Consider the following 18,770-nt stretch of genomic DNA (forward strand, 5'->3'; position numbering starts at 1 on the left):
CACAGACTATATACATATTTACATGGTGATGGTGGGATATGAAGAATATGATGACATTGATAATGGGGGGTATTGCACAGTAAAATACTTGCTCACATTGCATTTGTTGACATAACTGAATCCTCGTGTGTATACATTTTTTATAACATTTACAAAATACAAAATACATTTTCCCGGATGCGGCCCATGCAAAGCATCTTCGCGCAACATGAATGAAAGCGGAATGAAAGAAGTTTGTTCCTTTGAAGATGCCGTAGCTGGTGTGCACGCAGCTTCCGTTCAGTCCAACCTGAGCAGGAAGCGAACAGAGACAGGTGAAAGTGAGAGAACTACCAAAACAAAGTAACGCCAATATCATTATCGTTTTATTGCCATAATTTCTGCACGTACTCTTGCCACTATGGATGGTTTGCAGACCCCTTTGCGGTGCTTCCGTGAGCACCACTCAGCAGAAATGTTCGTGGATGACGGGGTGGAAACGGTTACTTCTGTGGAGCAGGTGAGCGCAATCACAGATTAGCTTAGTTGGGAAATGTGGCTAATGCTATTGTGTTGCTGTAAACATGAGGCGAATGTGCGCCTTAAAAACTGTGTTAAACTGTTCTGTTGTCGCACACTACATTTTATTTATCCACCCAGTTGATTAAAAGAGCAAAACCTGCTTCGCCGCTGTTAGCTCGCATTTATCCAGCTTCAGTTAGCAAACTCTAGCCTCTACTTAGCAAGCATTAAGCCATAATAAGATTAAGTTTTGTGAATTTGAGGTAGCTCCTCCCCAAGTAATAAAACTGCTCTGTTTTAACAGAATACTGTTAATAAGGCTTTAGAAAGAAATATACATTTGTTTCTTTCAGATATCTTACAATTTTCTCCTGGAGATGGTGTGATTCAGGTCACCCAGGGCCATGGGCATAACTTAACGTGCTCACATTGTAGTGGTAAATGATACATAAATCCAAAGTAACTCCTTGTGTTTAGTGTTAGGCAGGTGCATAAATCAAAAGAAAATTTAGATGTACAGTATGTAATAATGAATTTCACTTTGATCTGTCAGTGGTGATAGATTTCCTGCCATTACATTTGTATTTTTTCAGTTTGTAAATAAAAATTATTTGGTGTTTTTTTTTTTTTTTTTTTTTTTTTTTTTAGATATTTGAGGAGTGAGATCTTTCTACATGTCCAACTTGGAATAAATAAGAGGGGAAAGAATGGCATTGTTTAACTACTAGAGGGTCATAATTTTAGTTTGTGCCATCTGATGTGAATATAGAACAAGGAGAATGTGAAGGCACCGGATGCCAGGTAGCATGTTGGAAAGGGACTGCTATCTTTTGCAGAAAGCACTCCTGATAAATGCTCCTGCCATCTTGTTGACTTTGCATTAGTTTGGCTAAAAAGATTGTCACTATATGGCCAAATTTGGTCAAGATGGGGGAAGAGAGAGGAAATGAGTCTTACTGAAAGAAATTTAATCACGCTACCATGGAACAAGAAAAAGAACATAGATCTATACACTCCCTCCATACTAAATCTCATGCACGGATTCAGATGTATTGCAAACATTGTCTTTTTGCTAATTGGAATGCACTTTGCCCAAATTACAAATCTGGAGAGACTCATGAATATTTCATTAACAAGCCCAAATCAGCTTCCCTGCCAAATGCAACCCTCCTTTATTGTGTACAATTTCATAAAGTTCAATTATAGCACATTTGTGTGATAATAATTGATTAGATTTATATAGCGCCTTTCAAGGCACTCAAAGCACTTACTTTGGATCTATAATTCATTCACTCCTCATTCATACTTAGTGATGATAAGCTACATGTGTAGCCACAGCTGTCCTGGGACAGACTGGCAAAAACAAGTAAAAAAACAGGTACAAGGGTTATAAATTATTACAGTGTTAAAAAGATTTGTTATAATGTTGTAATTATGTTGAAATGGACTGAAACACATTTTTAGAGGTTAATCTAACAATGTGCATAAAAACATGACCCTGAAGTTAGCATGGAGACGCCCTGTTCACTAAAGACAGCTCTTTAATTCAACATGGCACAACTTCACACTTCCATAATTCCAGCAATGATGGCAAGAATCAGGATCCAGATCTTTTCCTACCATTACATACCAGTCTATAAACAGACAACTTTAAACAGAAACCAGAAGCCCAAAAAAACTAAATAAATTTGATATAATTCCCTTAATTAATGTGGATTATTGTCATTTCAGCTCAGTGCGAGAGCCTCTACTGAATCTTTTGGTGCATTTATTCTGCTGTTCCATTTCCATCAATTGGCAACTGTAACAATGTGGGTAAAAATGTAAAAAAAAAAAAAAGTTTTGAGGTGGAAAACTTGTATCAGTTGAAGGTAAATGCAACTGGAAACAAGCTGAAATTATAAGTGATGAATTAGAAAAATCATATCTCACATAAGTCTTCTTGTCCACTGTGTCCCTGACGTTGTCATCATCTTTATTTACTGAAAGTTAAGATTTTCTTCATTTGAGGTATGAGTAAGAGATTTTTTTAAAAGTTAACACATTGCACCTTCTTCTTTTGTAACGCTGACTGGAAAAATAGTGCCACCTGCTGTTCATATTAGTTAAAAACTTTAATTTTAAGTTTGCTTTTTTATTTTATTCTATTTCATTTATTTACTTATTTATTTGAGCCTAAAGGGTCAGACAGAGAACAAAGGGAAGGGCACTGAGGTTTGAACCTGGGCTGTAGCCTCCATAAATTAGCTAAATGTTTCCTTTTCTTTTATAAAAGTTATTTTATATATTTTGATAGAAAGCTAAGTTGTTTGTGTAACACACCAGAATAGAGACCAGTGAAGTGAAAATTATATTAAGTTGACAGAAAAGTTTTTGTATTACTATTAATGCAATAAAACCTTTCAGGGATTAAAGACAAAAGACAGCTGATGATCTTAAACATCTGAAAACCAGACAATCACCTGAACTGGGCTGGTCAGAAAGCTGTTACAGGGAAACGTCAGAATCATGATAAATTTGAATAAAAATTTACACAATGAATAAACAACATGTAAAATCAAGCAAAGATAGTTGTCTTTTGTTTTTTTTGCCGTATGAATGAATGATCTTTTAGGCCCTGCTCTGCTTCAGACTGTTGCTGATGATTCTCTCCATTTTCTTTTTTTTTTATTTAGAAAAAAGTGGAGTCCTCCATTAAAGAAGTCATCGATGTTTACAAGCAAATTCACAGCTTACCTCAGTAAGTACCTTTAGTCATTGTTTTCATAAAAAAGCAATACATTTTAGAAGCAAGTAAAGTTTAAGTAAGGCATCTTCATTTTTAAAAATTTTTTTAAAGACTCAGAAAATGAAATATGATCCCAGTCTAAATGATCTTCTTTATTTTTCAAGGTTGAAAGATTTTTGAGCTGTTTGAAAGGCTGCACTTCAGAAATCAGTTTTGGTGCGTTTGCTTTGGATTTCTCCAAGTAGTTTTACCTAAAGTCGTACTTTAAATGCGCCTTTTAAAGAGATAGGAACTAAAAATGGAACATTTCAAAACAAGGTGATAAGAGCACCATGGTATGAGAAAGATGTGTTTATCTGAACATCAAAACATGCAAACCTTTAGAAGACTCCTAATTAACTCCATTCACAGTGCAAGCAAAAGTGACTCAAATCTGACTTTTTTGCCTGTATGTGACCCATATCAGATCTTTTTATTATAGCCTGAACTGCACATATCAGATTTTTCTGAATCCGACCCAGGCCACTTTCACATGTGGTGCTTAATCGGATGCACATCTAATCTTTTTCAAAGTCAGTCTGAACCGAGTCTGATCTGACTTTTACATCACTAAAGTGAGACAGACATAATTCTGCACCAGAGGAGGCGGGACACGATAAGATTAAATGTAAACAATGGACAGAACAACATTATCTCATATTATTTTGACCCTGGTTGCACAGCGAGTTCTAAAGTGGTACACACACGAACAGTTGTAGCATTCATATTTACCTCCGTAAACAAAACAGGCCGCGTATGACGTTACTTCGTCCTCTGCTGGAGTATGATGGTAGTCGCATTAAATTATATTAAACCATGTGACAAAAAATCAGATCTTGGCTACAAAAAAGACAAAATTGAGCAATCAGACCTGCAGTTTGAACATATTCTAACTTTTTTGTTTTTTACTTGTCACTAAAGTTTTAATGGGCTCTTTAAAAGAGGTGGGACAGAAAATAAAGCTGCTTTGCTTTTGATTTAAACATGTGACTCTTTCTACATGATTACAGTAATTCTGTGAAATCAGGACACTAAATTGGCCTGGCCTAAATTCAGTGTGTCGTAAAAGCACCGCTAAAGCATTTATAGAAGAGTTCAGAAAAATATGTTTCATTATGAGACATTTGCAAGGACGTTAGTTACTGGCTGTTTGCTAATAGAGATAGCTGTGCTGGTATCCGAATGCTGTGTTGATCAACCCATGTTTGCTGCTGTTGCTATCAGCTGTCATCACTTCTCAGTGGGGTGACTCATCTCATTTTTATGCAGAATGCTAGCTCAGCCAGCGTGGAAATGCATTTTGTGATATTAGAAAATTAATGGTGTTAATTAGAATTGGTTGTGCATTTAGTGGAAACTGGAGTGCATCAATTTGTGCTCTACAGCCTGCATTTGTTCACATTTTAGTCGTACAGATAATGTTACAAATCCATTTGAGAACTTGTTTGTTTGCTTTTATGCTGCACATTAGTTTAAATTAGTTAGAATAAAAGGAGATTTATTATGCCCTTTATTCACAAGCCGACACAATTAGCTGAGTTCTTAATGAAATGTCAGTGATATGCTTTAGATAAATTAATGCACACACACTGCACCATTTCCTTTTTCTTCCATGTATTCACACCTCCATCCCAGTGGGTTATAGCTTCACTCCACTGCTCCCTTCCTCAGGTTTTGCTGTTTTAAAAACTGTGGTACTCACTAACCAACCAACTAAATAATCTTTGAGAGCTTAGACTACACTCTAAACCGAGAAACATACTTTAATGCATTTTTTTTATTCTTAAATACTCACATTTTCCTTGTCTGCAGTTTGAACAAGCAGCTGGTTGGATACGGATCCCTCTTCAAGGCTCATGTGTCCAGCTGGCCTAAGTTGCTAAAACATGCTCTGCAGAACTTAACTCTTGCTGGCCTGTTAATAACTCCACTAAGAACTCATGTCCATCACTTACTGTCTCCATAAACTCTGGACTTTGCTAGGATTTCATATCTCTGTTCAAGCAGCTAATAGAACTTTACCTGCAGTATGTTTTTTTTACAGAGCAGCTGGGGAATTGACATTTCTAACTTTTAAATATTTGAGTTGGGAGTGACCTCAGACACCCAAATACATGCTAATTAGTACAGAAAAGGGATTTCTCCTTAACATGTGCCTTTTAAATCGTTTGAAGGCCTTTACAGAGTTGGAAACCATGCCAGATAAAATCCTGAAATTCGCCGTTTTGGTGGGCGGGCAGCTAAAATCAACTTGATGCTGAAATGATCAGTTTAATTTTGCACTGAGGCCTCGTCTGCCCTTAACATTTCAGAGGCTGCTGTGGATCCCCCTCCGATGTGGTGGGCAGATTGGCTGTTTAGCAGCTGAGCGCTGCTTTCTCGCTTCCCTCAGATTATTGTTGTGGAGCATATTTGCTGAAACGAAAACTCTGATAATGATCTCTGACTAACCCTGTGTAGGAAGATAGAACATGGGGGTAGCAAACGCTGCATGAAAAGGGCAAGCAGAGAAAAGGATTGGGTGGGTGCAGAGGAGGATGGGAGTGTCAGTAGATTTTTGAATCACTAATTCATTTGCTGTCGCTCGCTTGTGTGTGCAATGAACTAGAGATGCAAATGAAAGTTGCACAGTCCTTCCTGTGGTGCACGCGTCCACCTACTGCTTTGAAATCAAGTTCTTAGTTTTTTTATGTTCCATATTCTGTCATTTGGAGTATTCAGAGCTACTAAACTTTTAATTTGCTCAGGAAAATGCAGAAAATATTGCATTTCTATTTCATATTCTTGTACATATTCTACATTTTTGCACATATTCTACATCCACATTGCATCAAAAGGTACATGCGATATAAAGTGCAACAAAACCGCATAATGCAGCCAAAACAACTGCACATTTTATATGACCTCAGGAGGGATGGGGGGGTCTCTTCTGTTGTCTGACATTTTGTGTTTTTGGGTAATTTATAGCCTTAGTTTATCAGGCTTATTCTGCTTCATCATGTAGATACTTGATAGGATCAGAATCTGTGGGATTTAGAGGATTTGTAGCGCTTCATTTCAGGCTCTCAAGTCTTTCCTGGGTGGTTTTAGCTGAATTGTGAGTGGTGGGGGGATTTATCTAGGGGGCATTATCCCGCTGGGAGTGGCTACTACTGCAGAAAAATGGTGTTTCTCTCAGTTGTTTCAGCTCCAGGATCAAACACATCCCTACTTCTAGTTAATTAAAGCCGTTAATAGTGTGGCTGTTGTTATATTGTTAATCAAAGAGTCACTAATTAGATTCTGAAGTACCTAAAGCGCATAATAAACACATGAAAGTGCTCATAGCACCTTTATTGATTAAAAGAAAATCCCAATTTCATCAGGTTGTATTTTAATTTTTCCCAAGTTAAGGCAGCTGATTACTATTTAATTTGGTTTCATAGCTTGAAGTTGCTCGCATTTAAATTGGTAAAACTACTGAGTCTTGTTTTCTGTTGTTTTTTTTAATAACCTTTTCAACTTGTGTTTGTTCCTCAGGCCAACGCTGCTGCGGGAACAACACTATCATTTTCTCAAGAAGGGCTTACGCCACTTATCAGATGCTTACGAGGTACAGTACCTCTCAAGTTTGTAAGGGACACATGAATTATCCATCTAAAAGGATGTGTATGTGGTTAATGTACATGTAATGTTGACACAAAAGCAACCAGGTGTTTTCCTGCAAGCCAAGTTCCTGCTTGGATTTATTTAGAGACTAGATCAGAACCAGTTCTGGCCAGAAACAAGATGAAGAAGAATTTCTGATCTGCTGTGGCAAAAAAAAAAATCGCCTCTTTTTTTGTGTGCATTACTGACAATATTACACCTAACACCTGAAGACAGAATGTAACTTGGTGGGATGTGTTTCTGTGTTGCCTCTCCTCTGATTGACAGACTTGTTTTCACTCATCTCTGCTTCTGACTGACTGATCTCACTACCTCATCTATTGCTCTAATTGTACACCTGATGCCCATTTCATCCTGTTTGTGTGTGTTGCTGCTGTGTGTGTGTGTGTGTTTAGTGTCTGGATGCTAGCAGACCGTGGCTTTGCTTCTGGATTCTTCACAGTTTGGAGTTACTAGAGGAGCAAATTCCTGCAGCTGTTGCTTCAGAGTGAGTAGCCCACAAATATACTTCCTACCAGGAGCTGAGCGTCTTCAGGAAAGCCTACATTTTTTTATCCAGTCTACATTTCTATGAGTACTGCTTGTTTTTCCAGCACTAATGATGCTTTTGTTATTGATCAGTTCTTGACCTGAGTTACTTTTAATTTATCTCTGTAATGAACCTCTCACAGTTTGTTATGCTGTTAAAATCAGCCAGATGAGGGGCTGTATTGAATTATTATGCCTGGTAATTGATAATGATCACATACTGCTGTTTTATTTTTATTTTTATTTTTTAGAAATATTCATGCATGTCAAATAATTCAGTTATCCCCACCAAAAAAAAGTCATCAGATGAAATTACTGCCTTTCTAAAGTAACACTTTGCAAAGCACGTCTGGAGAAGCGATGCCAGGCTGCCGGCCCACGCTCTCATTATTACTGTGAGGTGTGCCAGCACCACCGGCTGGCACGGCACTGCGCCAGCGTGACGCCCTCGTGCTCGCGCACACAAACACACAGGGTCTGTTCAAGGATTTCTAACAATGCATCCCTATAACAGATTGCTCGCTCTGTCCCATGACTGCTCTCAGGTCAGTACTGGCACCCGACTGGTTGGGCAAAGTTAATGTAGGTTTCCCTTCCAACTCAGTTGGCTGCGGGCAGAGTTACAGTTTTGTGATTCCTCTTCATGGCGGTGGATAACAGGATGTTGGTGCTCAGAGGCTGGACAGAAATAAAACTGAAACTGTCCTGTGTGACACGTCAGCTAACGTAAAATACTCTGCTGTGCTTCTGAGAAGAGGAGTGAGCCCATCTGACTTCATTTATGCAAAGTAATGCTATGAGATGCAGTATGTAGATTTGTCGTCTCCTGCTGGAAACCAGCCAATTTACATATTCAACTCACTTCCTCACAACTACCTCTCTTGTTTGTCCAAAACCAAATGTTATGAGCACCAGCTGACTTTTTTATGCCCCCATCTTATAATAAACCAAACAAAACAGCAACAACATGTGAGCAAAGCTGCAGGATTTATAAACCCACATCACTTTGGATTGGAGCATAAATTAAGGAAAAAGAAAAGCGTACTTATGTTTTAACCCCTTGCCGCTACTCTTGCAACGAGTAGTTAAATATCTGTAGTAAAATAAATAAATAAAATTTGACCTCTGATTCTCCTCTGTCCAGTGTGTGTCAGTTTTTAGCTCGATGTCAAAGCCCAACAGGGGGGTTTGCCGGAGGGCCGGGGCAGCACGCCCACCTTGCACCCACCTATGCTGCTGTCAATGCCCTCTGCATCATCGGCACAGAGGAGGCCTACAGTGTTATAGACAGGTACTGTCATCACCACACAAGCACATTACTTTACCAAATGGTGGAAAAAAATGACATTAGTTCTGCAGACTTACAGATTTACGTCATCATATATGAGTTGTCAAACTTGCACATCTAGAGATGAATTTCCTTTGAAATCTCACAAATCACATCAGATCACATTAAATCTGAAGTGTTGTCATATTTAGGTCTTATGTAGTGAGTGTGAAATGTCTCCGGTTGATGTATTAGCTTATCAGCCACAATATTAAAACCTCCTGCCTGATGGTCAGCAGGTTCCCCATGGTGCTGCGAACAGCTCCGTAATGGATGGGACATGTTTTTCCAGCTTGAATTCTTTATCATATTTCTCAGAACATTCCTACATAATTATTTCAGCGTGGCAGTGAGCATAATCTCCCTTCAAGAGTTATCAAGCGTTATCAGAGAATATTGATACTCTAAATTGGGTCTATGTGGGCTGCAGCAATTATTGGGTGGTTATATGTGGAAAAAAGAAAGATCCAGATGAATGCCAGGACTCTGGCTTGCCAACTTTCCAAGTCACCCTGCTACCAGATCTTCCCTCACACACACACACACACACACAGCTGTCAACATTATGTGAAGTAAAACATGACTCATCAGACTAGATCACTTGCAAAGAGTGGATCCTTTCATGGTGGACACTCCATATGCTGGGGTTATGATGCTCAGGGTGACCAGATCCCAAACTAATGTAGGAATAAACTATTATTGTGTGAGACATCAAACAATGGTTTAAAGCTTTTATATCATTTATGAGAAAAATAGATGAAATAAACAAATCTCCATATAGGCAGGAGTCAGCTTATCTGTAACTACAGCTGCTGCGTTTGTCTACAGAGCGACTTGCACTGACTGCGTGCCACAACCAGCTTGTTGTATGTATTGTTGTGTTATCTGTCTGGTAATCATTGAGTTTCAGCTGGAATGCATCCATAGATCTGCACATATTTGTTTTTTTAGCCACATGTTTCCTGTGAGACTGTGCTGAGTCACTTCATAGATGCATCATTGAACATTAGAAATGATTGTCCTAAAAAACTTCAAGTCATTCCCCAGTTTGAACTCATTTTCCCTTTTTTTTTGTGTTGTTTCCAGGATATGCAGCCAAAATATACATAGTTTGTTCTAAATTTCTCTCACTAGGCATAAAAAATGGTGACAAATTTCCCAGCATTTGACACACATGTTTGCAGTTTTTCACCAATTTCAGTCCTTATGGTGGGAGCTTTTGGAAATGAGCCTAATCTTCGAAGCATGCATAATGCAGTGTTGACTTTTGGAAAATGAAGTCAATCAAAATGCAGAGCATTGCAGATGATGGCCTATTTGGGACACCTGGTCACACAAATGATGCGGTATTTGTTCTGACGCCAGTTTTCAGCTCAGATAAACACAACCAGCCCTCCCTCCGCTTAAGGCTGGAAACAGTTGTACTTCCTTAGATATTAATCATAATCACCTTTTATATTACAGGCATTTAGTAGACACTTTTCCCTTACTCCCACTTAAATAAGTGGATAGGCAGTAGCGTTAAGGGTCATGCCTATGGACCCATCTGGAAGGTGTTGATGTTCGTCCCCTGGAGGATTCAAACTGGTGTCCCGCATGGGAGAAGGCTGCTCTGCCAACTGAGCTATCCAGAAGCTTTTATTTTTTTTTTAGAGATGACACAATATTACACATTTCATAGTTTCTCAGATCTGTACACTTTCAAGACTCAAGATTCTTTCTCTGTCATTCAAACAACCTTCCAGATACGTAGTGCCGTACGAAACTGCATTGTAACGGATCATAGATAAAAACAGAAAAACACCATCAGCAACCAGAATCTGTGGCAGTTAAAAAGGAAATTAGTAAGAAATAACAATAAATATGACTAAAAATATCTGTAAAAACAATAAAATAGGAAAAACGATGTTGGTAAATATATATATATATATATATATATATATATATTAGTGCTGAAATTTGCCCACTGTCAGTGGTCTTAATGTTGTGGCTGATCGACACACTGTCACATTTCAAAGCTTAAATACAGTAACAGTCATAATTTATGTCTTTAAATCCTTTTCACTCTTGAGTTTTTTGCAGAGGTTTATATAATAACTGCAACATTTTTACAGTCATGAAGGAACGCTGCAGGCATGTAGTGTTAATGTTATTTAATCTAATGAGAGTACCAGAAGATGGTGATTACATGCTTCCTTATTTATTACTCCACATTTTCTCTGCATGACTAACAGGATGAAAGTACTTATTTCCATTCATATTTCATTACTTGAAAGCGAATTTAAAGGGAAATTTTTTGATTTTGCGTTGATGCTCGAATGAATTTCAAGTAGTTAACACAGTTCCACATAATCTTTCTTTTTTTTTTCCCACCATGCTTTGGATCTCCTGTTTCCTTCCCCCGTTTTGCCAACCTTCTCCAGGGAGAAGCTGTTAGATTTCCTATGGTCAGTGAAGCAGCCAGATGGCTCCTTTGTGATGCACGTTGGAGGGGAGGTGGATGTCAGGTGAGAGCCCAGAATATAAATTCGTCTACTGCTTGTATTCTTTCCGCTTTTATTTTTTCCTTCCCTCCAGGATTAGATTTTATTTAATGAGATACACAGAAATGTCCATACAAGGCCAAATAAGATTTTTCCAGCCTTTCTGTTTATTTATTATGTTTAAGCCTAATTTGCATACTTGGTGTTTCCACTAAATAAGTAGAACTTTGTTGTTTAATGTAGTCTTTGCTTTGTTGTGTTTTTTTTTTATTGCTTTTTTTGTGTTGATAGAAAATAAAACACTTGGGTTTATTCTGTTTGAGTTGCTGTGAGCATGTGTTTGTTTCTCTCTTTGAATCTTTTACTTTGCAGAGTAAAATTTACTTTAACTCTCAGAGGTACTTGTTATTTATAGCTAACTAATTATAACTGAACTCTATTGAGTTTTTATTATGTATTATTCAGGCTTCGCTGTACTCGGACAGGTTTGCTTTTCAGTTTCTGTGGTAACTAATGTTTTTTATAAATGTCAGCTTCTAATAAGTCATGAAAAAGCCTTGTAATAAGAAATATCAGGGTTTACTCCAAGCTAATATTAATCACTCGTTTGATTTGGTAATATTTGTTGTTTTTGGCCATTTAATCTAATTTAAACGTATAAAAAAAAAGACAATTTATTCATCGCATGGCTGTTATCTAAGTGTAACTTATATCATACAGTATATAGATCTTAAATTTCCCTAAATACACTCTTTCAAATACAAGAACGTGACTGCTGTAGTTTATCTTTACATTCATTATGCTCACCCCAGATCACACTTGCATGCATACGTATATATTATTTTATAAATATTTTTTCAGAATAGATTTTTTAATAATTCTTCTTCTTAATAAGTCTCAACATTTCATAGCATTTACATAAAGTTTAAAATTGTCCACACAGCTGAAGGAAGGTAGCACGTTGTGAGATTTTGTGTGAATTCAGCTGGACAACAAACTTTTTTTTCACACATAAGATGTGGAATTTATCGTTTGAAGTGGTGGGGGTCAGGGCTGAATTTCTTAGGTGCATCACTGACAAAGTTCTGTGAGGCAAAATGACTCAGTTTCTTTATATATTCTGTATAGAATTGGTTGGTAATAAGAACATAAAACTAATTAAAGTGAGTCCATTTCTGATAGATCTGCTGTTAGACTCATTTAAAAAGCTGCAGTTTTCATTCTCTATACGCATATGGATATTTATCTTTTAATTATTTAAAATAAAACTGAAACATAATGGATTTTTTACAGTTCATGGTTCAGAAAAACAAAATGTTACCCAAGATGACTTTATAGTGCAGACTGCTATCTAAGAAATGGATGTTTGTGTTTGGCCTGCTGGCATCTAAAAATACAAGATGAATGTAGTCAAGTCGAGTTCCTGCTCACCTACATCTCTCTTTGTCTTTATCAATCTCTGCTTTTTATTTATTTCTTTAAACAGGAGTGCTTATTGTGCAGCTTCTGTAGCATCACTCACAAACATCATCACAACCAAACTGTTCGAGGACACGACCAACTGGATCCTCAGGTGAGTAAAAACCAACCACAGCAGCTCAGTATAAAAGTCTCCTTTCTTACTGTTTCTCTATAATCCAGGATGAGGTTTTCCTCCTGTATAAGTGATTGTTTCTTTGGGCTCCAGGTGTCAGAACTGGGAGGGCGGTCTGAGTGGGGTTCCAGGTTTGGAGGCACACGGCGGTTACACTTTCTGTGGCACGGCCGCCCTCGTCATCCTCGGCAATGAGCATATGCTGGATCTCAAAGCCTTGCTAGTGAGTGACCTTCCTCCTTCGTTCTCTAACTTATCTTTGACCCGAGTCAAGGTTTTTCTAAAGATGCCATCATTATCGGGCACAGCCTTTGTACTTGAGTATTATCTATTTTCTTGTAAATTAAAGCAGAAAAGAGATTTCATTCTTTTTTTTTTTCATTGAAGAGTGGCCTTTCCTTGTTTTGTCTCATTGTTGTCAGTGATGGAAAATGTCGTAGAATAACTGAGGTACTTTGCAGCTCAGCTCGGACAACAAACTTTCCATTGCTTCTCCAACAGTGGCTCAAGCTATCAGTGCAGGGGCAGTTTATTGATGTTTGCATTGAAATGCTTAAGTCATTTTCTCTCTTCTTTAGAAGCCGGGGATAAGAACGGCAGCCACAGAGCTTTATCATGGGTAAAGCTTTCTAGTTATGCTCAGAGATTCTGCTGCAGGGGAATAGCGTGACTCTCGGCTTATCTAGAGAAAAAAGAGAGATAAGTCTGTCACCAGCAGTCTGCTGCATTTTTTTTCTTTTACGTCTTTTTGAACACAGCTAGTGTGCAGTAAGTATGTTGGAGTATCAGGTTTCCGAAGCACTTTGTAGCACCTATTCAGTTAAAACTTAGTTTACATGTGACCTTGCAGGTCAAAAACGGAGTTATTAACTGGCCACATGGAGTTAGAGCTGCAGTAATTCTCTCACAGAAAAGAAAATTTTCTAAGCTGTAACCCCCGCCCACACACACACACACATATACACACAAACACCAAGAGTTTTGCTCAGGCTGGAGCAGATGTTTGTCTTTGATGGTTCAGCAAAGGTTAGAAGTTTATCTCAGGTCGAGAAGTCGTGGTTTGTGTTCAACTTTTCATTGAAGCCGTCATAAAGACTTATTAACGATCACATCCACATTTTACTTTCTCTGAACTTGAAGCTAATATGGAAGCTTCAGGAAACCAGAAAAAAAACTTTTCAAGTCCCTGGATTGTCAGTTAATATAGATATTTGGCATTTTTTTCACTAAGGTTACTAAATAAACAGCCTTAGAGTCTTTCAGAAATTTCACTGATAGCAGCTCACAGATTTGTTTGCTTTGAAATGTGTGTAAAACTAAAAAGCTTAGAAAATAAAAACTCAAAAGGCCAACTTGTGAGACTTTGCTGATTATCCAACTGCAGTTTATTACTGCTACTTGCCTCATTTGACTATTGTTTATTAGCTGGCAGGCAAAGAGGAAGGGGAATGATTCCCATAAAGCAGGCTTTGTCTTTTCTCATCAAAAACTAAAATTTAACAGGAGCTTTTGGATCCTGTTGTGACTATATAAAGTATGTAAAAGCTGAAAGAGGCGTTTGTATGAAGGTATGAAGGAGCAACATGATGCTGTGACTTAGCTGTAGTGGATCCAGCTGCAGTTTAGATCGACGCTTTCGGCTCTTTAGATACGATGCTGTAGCTGTAAATGTCGGTACCTCAGTTTTGTTGGTGGGTAAGCTTGTGAAGCCTGGTTATTACCTCATATTTATGCCACATATTTTTGGACACATGCTGTCTGTCTGAGCCCGCGACCATGTACAGTCTGAAATGACATGCTGCCATTTAAATAGGGTAAATAAGCGTGGATCTGAGCGTGGATGGAAGAAATGTTCAGATGATGAAGTTAGCTTCTGATCTGTGATATATCTGTTTTTGTTATGTCTTACTTAAAAACTGCAAGGCTTGGGATGTTCATATCTTATATGAATTATTCAGAATTATTCTACGGACCTGGTAGATTCATTGAATCGCAGTGCCTGCTTTAAAAAAAAAAAGTTTAGGTTCTGGATAATTTTTTGCCTTAACCCCCGAGTTAAACTTCCTTCCTCCCTCTTCCACAGGCAGACTAGACTCCATCTCTTATTAAACCTAATATCCTATAATTACTAAATCAAAGCTTAGTGGACTGAATGTGTGTTGATTAGCAGTTGCCGTGGCAACTACAGTGCACATTCCTTCCCATTTATGAAATATTAAAGCATTGCTCTGCTTTGGCTTGACTTCCTGGTCCTATGGGACCCTGTGGGATTTCATCTCTGGTGTAAAGAGGAATTCCTCTAATGTGTAATTACTCTTTGAGGGAATCCCGGGTGTTAAAACAAGCTGAGGTGTTTTTCTGTGTTTAACGTGGTTTTTGTTTCCTCCTCTCTTTAGCGCTGGGTGGTCAGCAGACAGATGCGATTTGAAGGAGGTTTCCAAGGCCGCTGTAACAAACTGGTGGACGGGTGCTACTCCTTCTGGCAAGCTGGACTCTTGCCTCTACTCCACAGAGCCTTATTCAAAGAAGGTACTTCTTCATTTAGACTTGAAATAGTTTTACAAATGCAGTAATTCTGAAAGCTATTCTTGATTTATTCCTTAATAAAAATGAAGTTCTTTTGACATCTTACATGTTTATTATGATCTTAAAGCAACACTACATACGTTTCCGACCTTAAAACTGGATTTCTTTTTTTTTTTGGTCTAAACTATGGCTAATTCAGCAAAGAAATGCAAGAGGAGATTATTGGTGGAAGAGAAGAGAGAAGAAAAGAAAGAAAAAGTGACTGATAGGACAAGAGTGAACATCTGGCTTTTGCTGGCTGGAGAGAGCTCAGAGAAGAGACAGGATGTAAGACGGATGCTACCTTAGTCTCCGTTAGCGGGTGCCAAAGTGCGAAAACCTGCGTCGTTTAACTTTACAAGCTAAAACACAATCTTGTTTCTGAGGCATGATGCCACCTTTTGTGGTTACTATCATGAAAATAGCTGAAAGTGGTGATTCTCAGAAAATTTTCAGACCTGGTTTCTTCGCTTTACTTTGATGTCTTTCTTTTTTTTCCCCCACTAAACATACTTAATAGAGCTTGTTGTAATTATCACAGAGTAGATTCCTCCTGTAATTTACACAAGCCAGTAAAATGCATTATGTAACAGAGATGCGTGTCTGTGTTTGTGCAGGAGAGTTGGAGCTGAGTCGGCAGCGGTGGATGTTTGAGCAGCAGGCTTTGCAGGAGTACATCCTCCTGTGCTGTCAGAATCCAGTAGGGGGTCTTCTGGATAAGCCTGGCAAGTCAGTACCCTGGTCACGGTCTCACACACACACACACACACACACACACATATATATATATATATATATATATATATATAAAGTGCTGCCAGCAGCACATATATGCACTTGGTACACAATTAAATTAATGTGTTTATATTCATGCATATCATTTATATGTCACCATTCTGGATGATGTCTTATGTTTCCAGGTCCAGAGACTTTTACCACACATGTTACTGCCTGAGCGGCCTCTCCATAGCACAGCATTTCGGAAACATGGACCTCCATCATGAGCTGGTCCTCGGCAAGGAGGAGAACAGATTGGTGAGCACGCAGCAGCGACTGGGACGGAGGATTGATTTTAAAATGGATTATTTACTGAGACTGTTTAAGTGGCAAAAAAAAAATTAATTCTGGGAACTGCAAAGAATTTAAAAGGATATTTATGGCAGTATAAGAGGAATTTGCTTAAGACACAATTTGTTTTAATTTACTACTTCATGTTTATGACATGGAAGAGTCCCACAAATCTTTCTTCAGGTTGGACTCAAATACGACAAACAGGGAAACAACTACTGTTGCTTTGATCAAAGGTCTAAAAGTTTTGTGAGCGGACTTAAAAGGATAAAATCCCTGATTTATCACACCTTGCTGCATGATTACCAGAGCAGCTGAACAGACTATGGCGTGGACCTATAGCTTTACAATTCAACAACAAAACTTTCGCATAGACAGATTACTGAGTAAGCAAAGAAGCCAAAGCAGACACAGTGCTCCTCATCTTATATCAGAAGTATCAGAACAGTAAAACAAACAGAAACCATTTAAAAACAGGAAATGAAAGAGTTGAAAAAGAGCAAATAAATTACAAAGAAGCAACCAGAAATATTAAAAAAGAAAGAAAGAAAAAAAGCCTCAAAGTTGCATACAATGATCACAAACAGATGCAAACTGGACAAAACTAGATGTAAACAACCACAAAAATCCAAAAATGTCCAATTTAAAATAAAAAACAACATAAAAAAAAAAAGCAAAAAAGACAAAAACATGGCACTAAGCTGCTACAAGTCTGGTTGCCAGTTAGGCTTTAACTTCATAGCATAGCATAGCAAGTCAAATTGGGTCATCTACCTAAATCTACACTCCCAACACTGCTGATTCACTATTATTTCTGAAAACCTTTAACTTGGGCAGTTATGCTGTGAGGCTAATGACTTAATGTTTATCAGCAACACATCAGCTCCTCTCAGTGCAGCCAGGCATCATTTCAGAGAAATATAAAAAAAAAAACTGCGGCAGATGCTTGTAGATGAGAAGCGATGGAAATGGCATGTAGTTTCTCCTGAGGATACGAGCGAAACCAATCATATTTTCCTGTTCCTCATGTATTACTGACACGCAGTTGGTTACAGTAAGTCTGCGTCATGCATCAGCTGCACACTCATGTTCAAAGGATCCAGCAGTGAGGGTGTGTTTTTTGTAAAGCTGATGTCAGAGACATGTTTTATAGTGACGGAAAGGAAAAGCCATCCCAGTGACTGTTTTATTTATTTAGTTTTTTAAACCCCCATGAATATATAGATTTGAAATTCTGGGGGAACTACAGTTACACCCAAACCTGTTCAACCTGTCATTATCGGCTACAAACAGGAAATGAACAAGAAAAAATTTGATCAAACCCCTGTGGCAAAAAGATTGTTTTATCATCCTGTTCTGATTTTTAGGCTCCAACTCATCCAGTTTACAACATCTGTCCAGAGAAGGTGGCTCAAGCCCTGCAGCACTTCCTGCGGCTGCCTGTCCCCGACGACAACAGGCAGTCAGGAGCTTCTGCAGACACCAAACCAACACAACCTGCCGCCGCTGCTGCAGCTTCACCTGGACCCCAGTCCTAGTTTGTCCTCTGAGGCATCACTGGGTGCAGGAACCAGCCAATTCTGAGGATGAGATTCAGAGGCTATCGTCCGGTCTAATGCGGACTATCAAGAGACCCGGCTAGATGACGGAGCCTCAGTGGAGATGAGGGCCGGGGTTTAAGAGTTTGCCTGAATCAGCGGATACAGATTTGCCTGGATGGTTTGTTTCAGCTGGATTTTTGCTTGTATTGCCTAAAGTTTTCCCTCTCTGACGTAAAAGTGTAACTTTCTAAGTTTTCTGACCTTAGTCAATAAAACTTTATACAGCATTTCTCATAATGGTTTTTATCAATGTTTTAAGGTAGTAAATAACTTGGTTTCTGACACGTTTTAGGACAAATTTAAGAAAGAGGCTTGAAAGACGAAAATAACCAGAGGCACTCAGAGCGTCCAGACCTCTGCTGGGCTGTTGTTTTCTGTCAAGTTGGAAGCTGTTCATTTATGATTGTAATTAACTGGCTTAGCCCAAAAATTTTACTTCAGAAAACCTTTTTTTTTTTTTACATTAAAATTAAACCATCCAAAAAAAAGATGATTTTAGTAAACCTTTCTGGCTTAAATATTTTAGGAAACATTTAATGTGTCATGGTTGCTTTAGCCAAACGGGACATTACCTAATATGAGACGAGCAGCATAGTCGAGTGTAGTCCCAGGAAATACCAACTCGTTCATGCACTTCAGCACGGTCATGCAACGTTTTCACACGAGTTGGGTGCAATACATTTCAGTG

The 18,770-nt window shown here is 38.3% G+C and overlaps 1 protein-coding gene across 1 annotated transcript; it reads left to right on the forward strand.

The window, feature by feature from the left end:
* The first annotated feature begins 263 nt into the window (after positions 1-263).
* Positions 264-18,309, forward strand: fntb (farnesyltransferase, CAAX box, beta). Its single transcript, XM_041976096.1, has 12 exons — positions 264-499; positions 3,177-3,241; positions 6,788-6,860; positions 7,312-7,403; positions 8,589-8,735; positions 11,195-11,278; positions 12,741-12,827; positions 12,942-13,071; positions 15,245-15,377; positions 16,031-16,142; positions 16,334-16,448; positions 17,849-18,309. Exons 1-12 carry the CDS (start codon positions 401-403, stop codon positions 18,017-18,019), a joined length of 1,308 nt encoding a protein of 435 aa, XP_041832030.1. The 5' UTR covers positions 264-400; the 3' UTR covers positions 18,020-18,309.
* Positions 18,310-18,770: the final 461 nt, after the last annotated feature.

Source organism: Melanotaenia boesemani, chromosome 22, assembly GCF_017639745.1.
Source record: "Melanotaenia boesemani isolate fMelBoe1 chromosome 22, fMelBoe1.pri, whole genome shotgun sequence".
NCBI lineage: Eukaryota > Metazoa > Chordata > Actinopteri > Atheriniformes > Melanotaeniidae > Melanotaenia > Melanotaenia boesemani.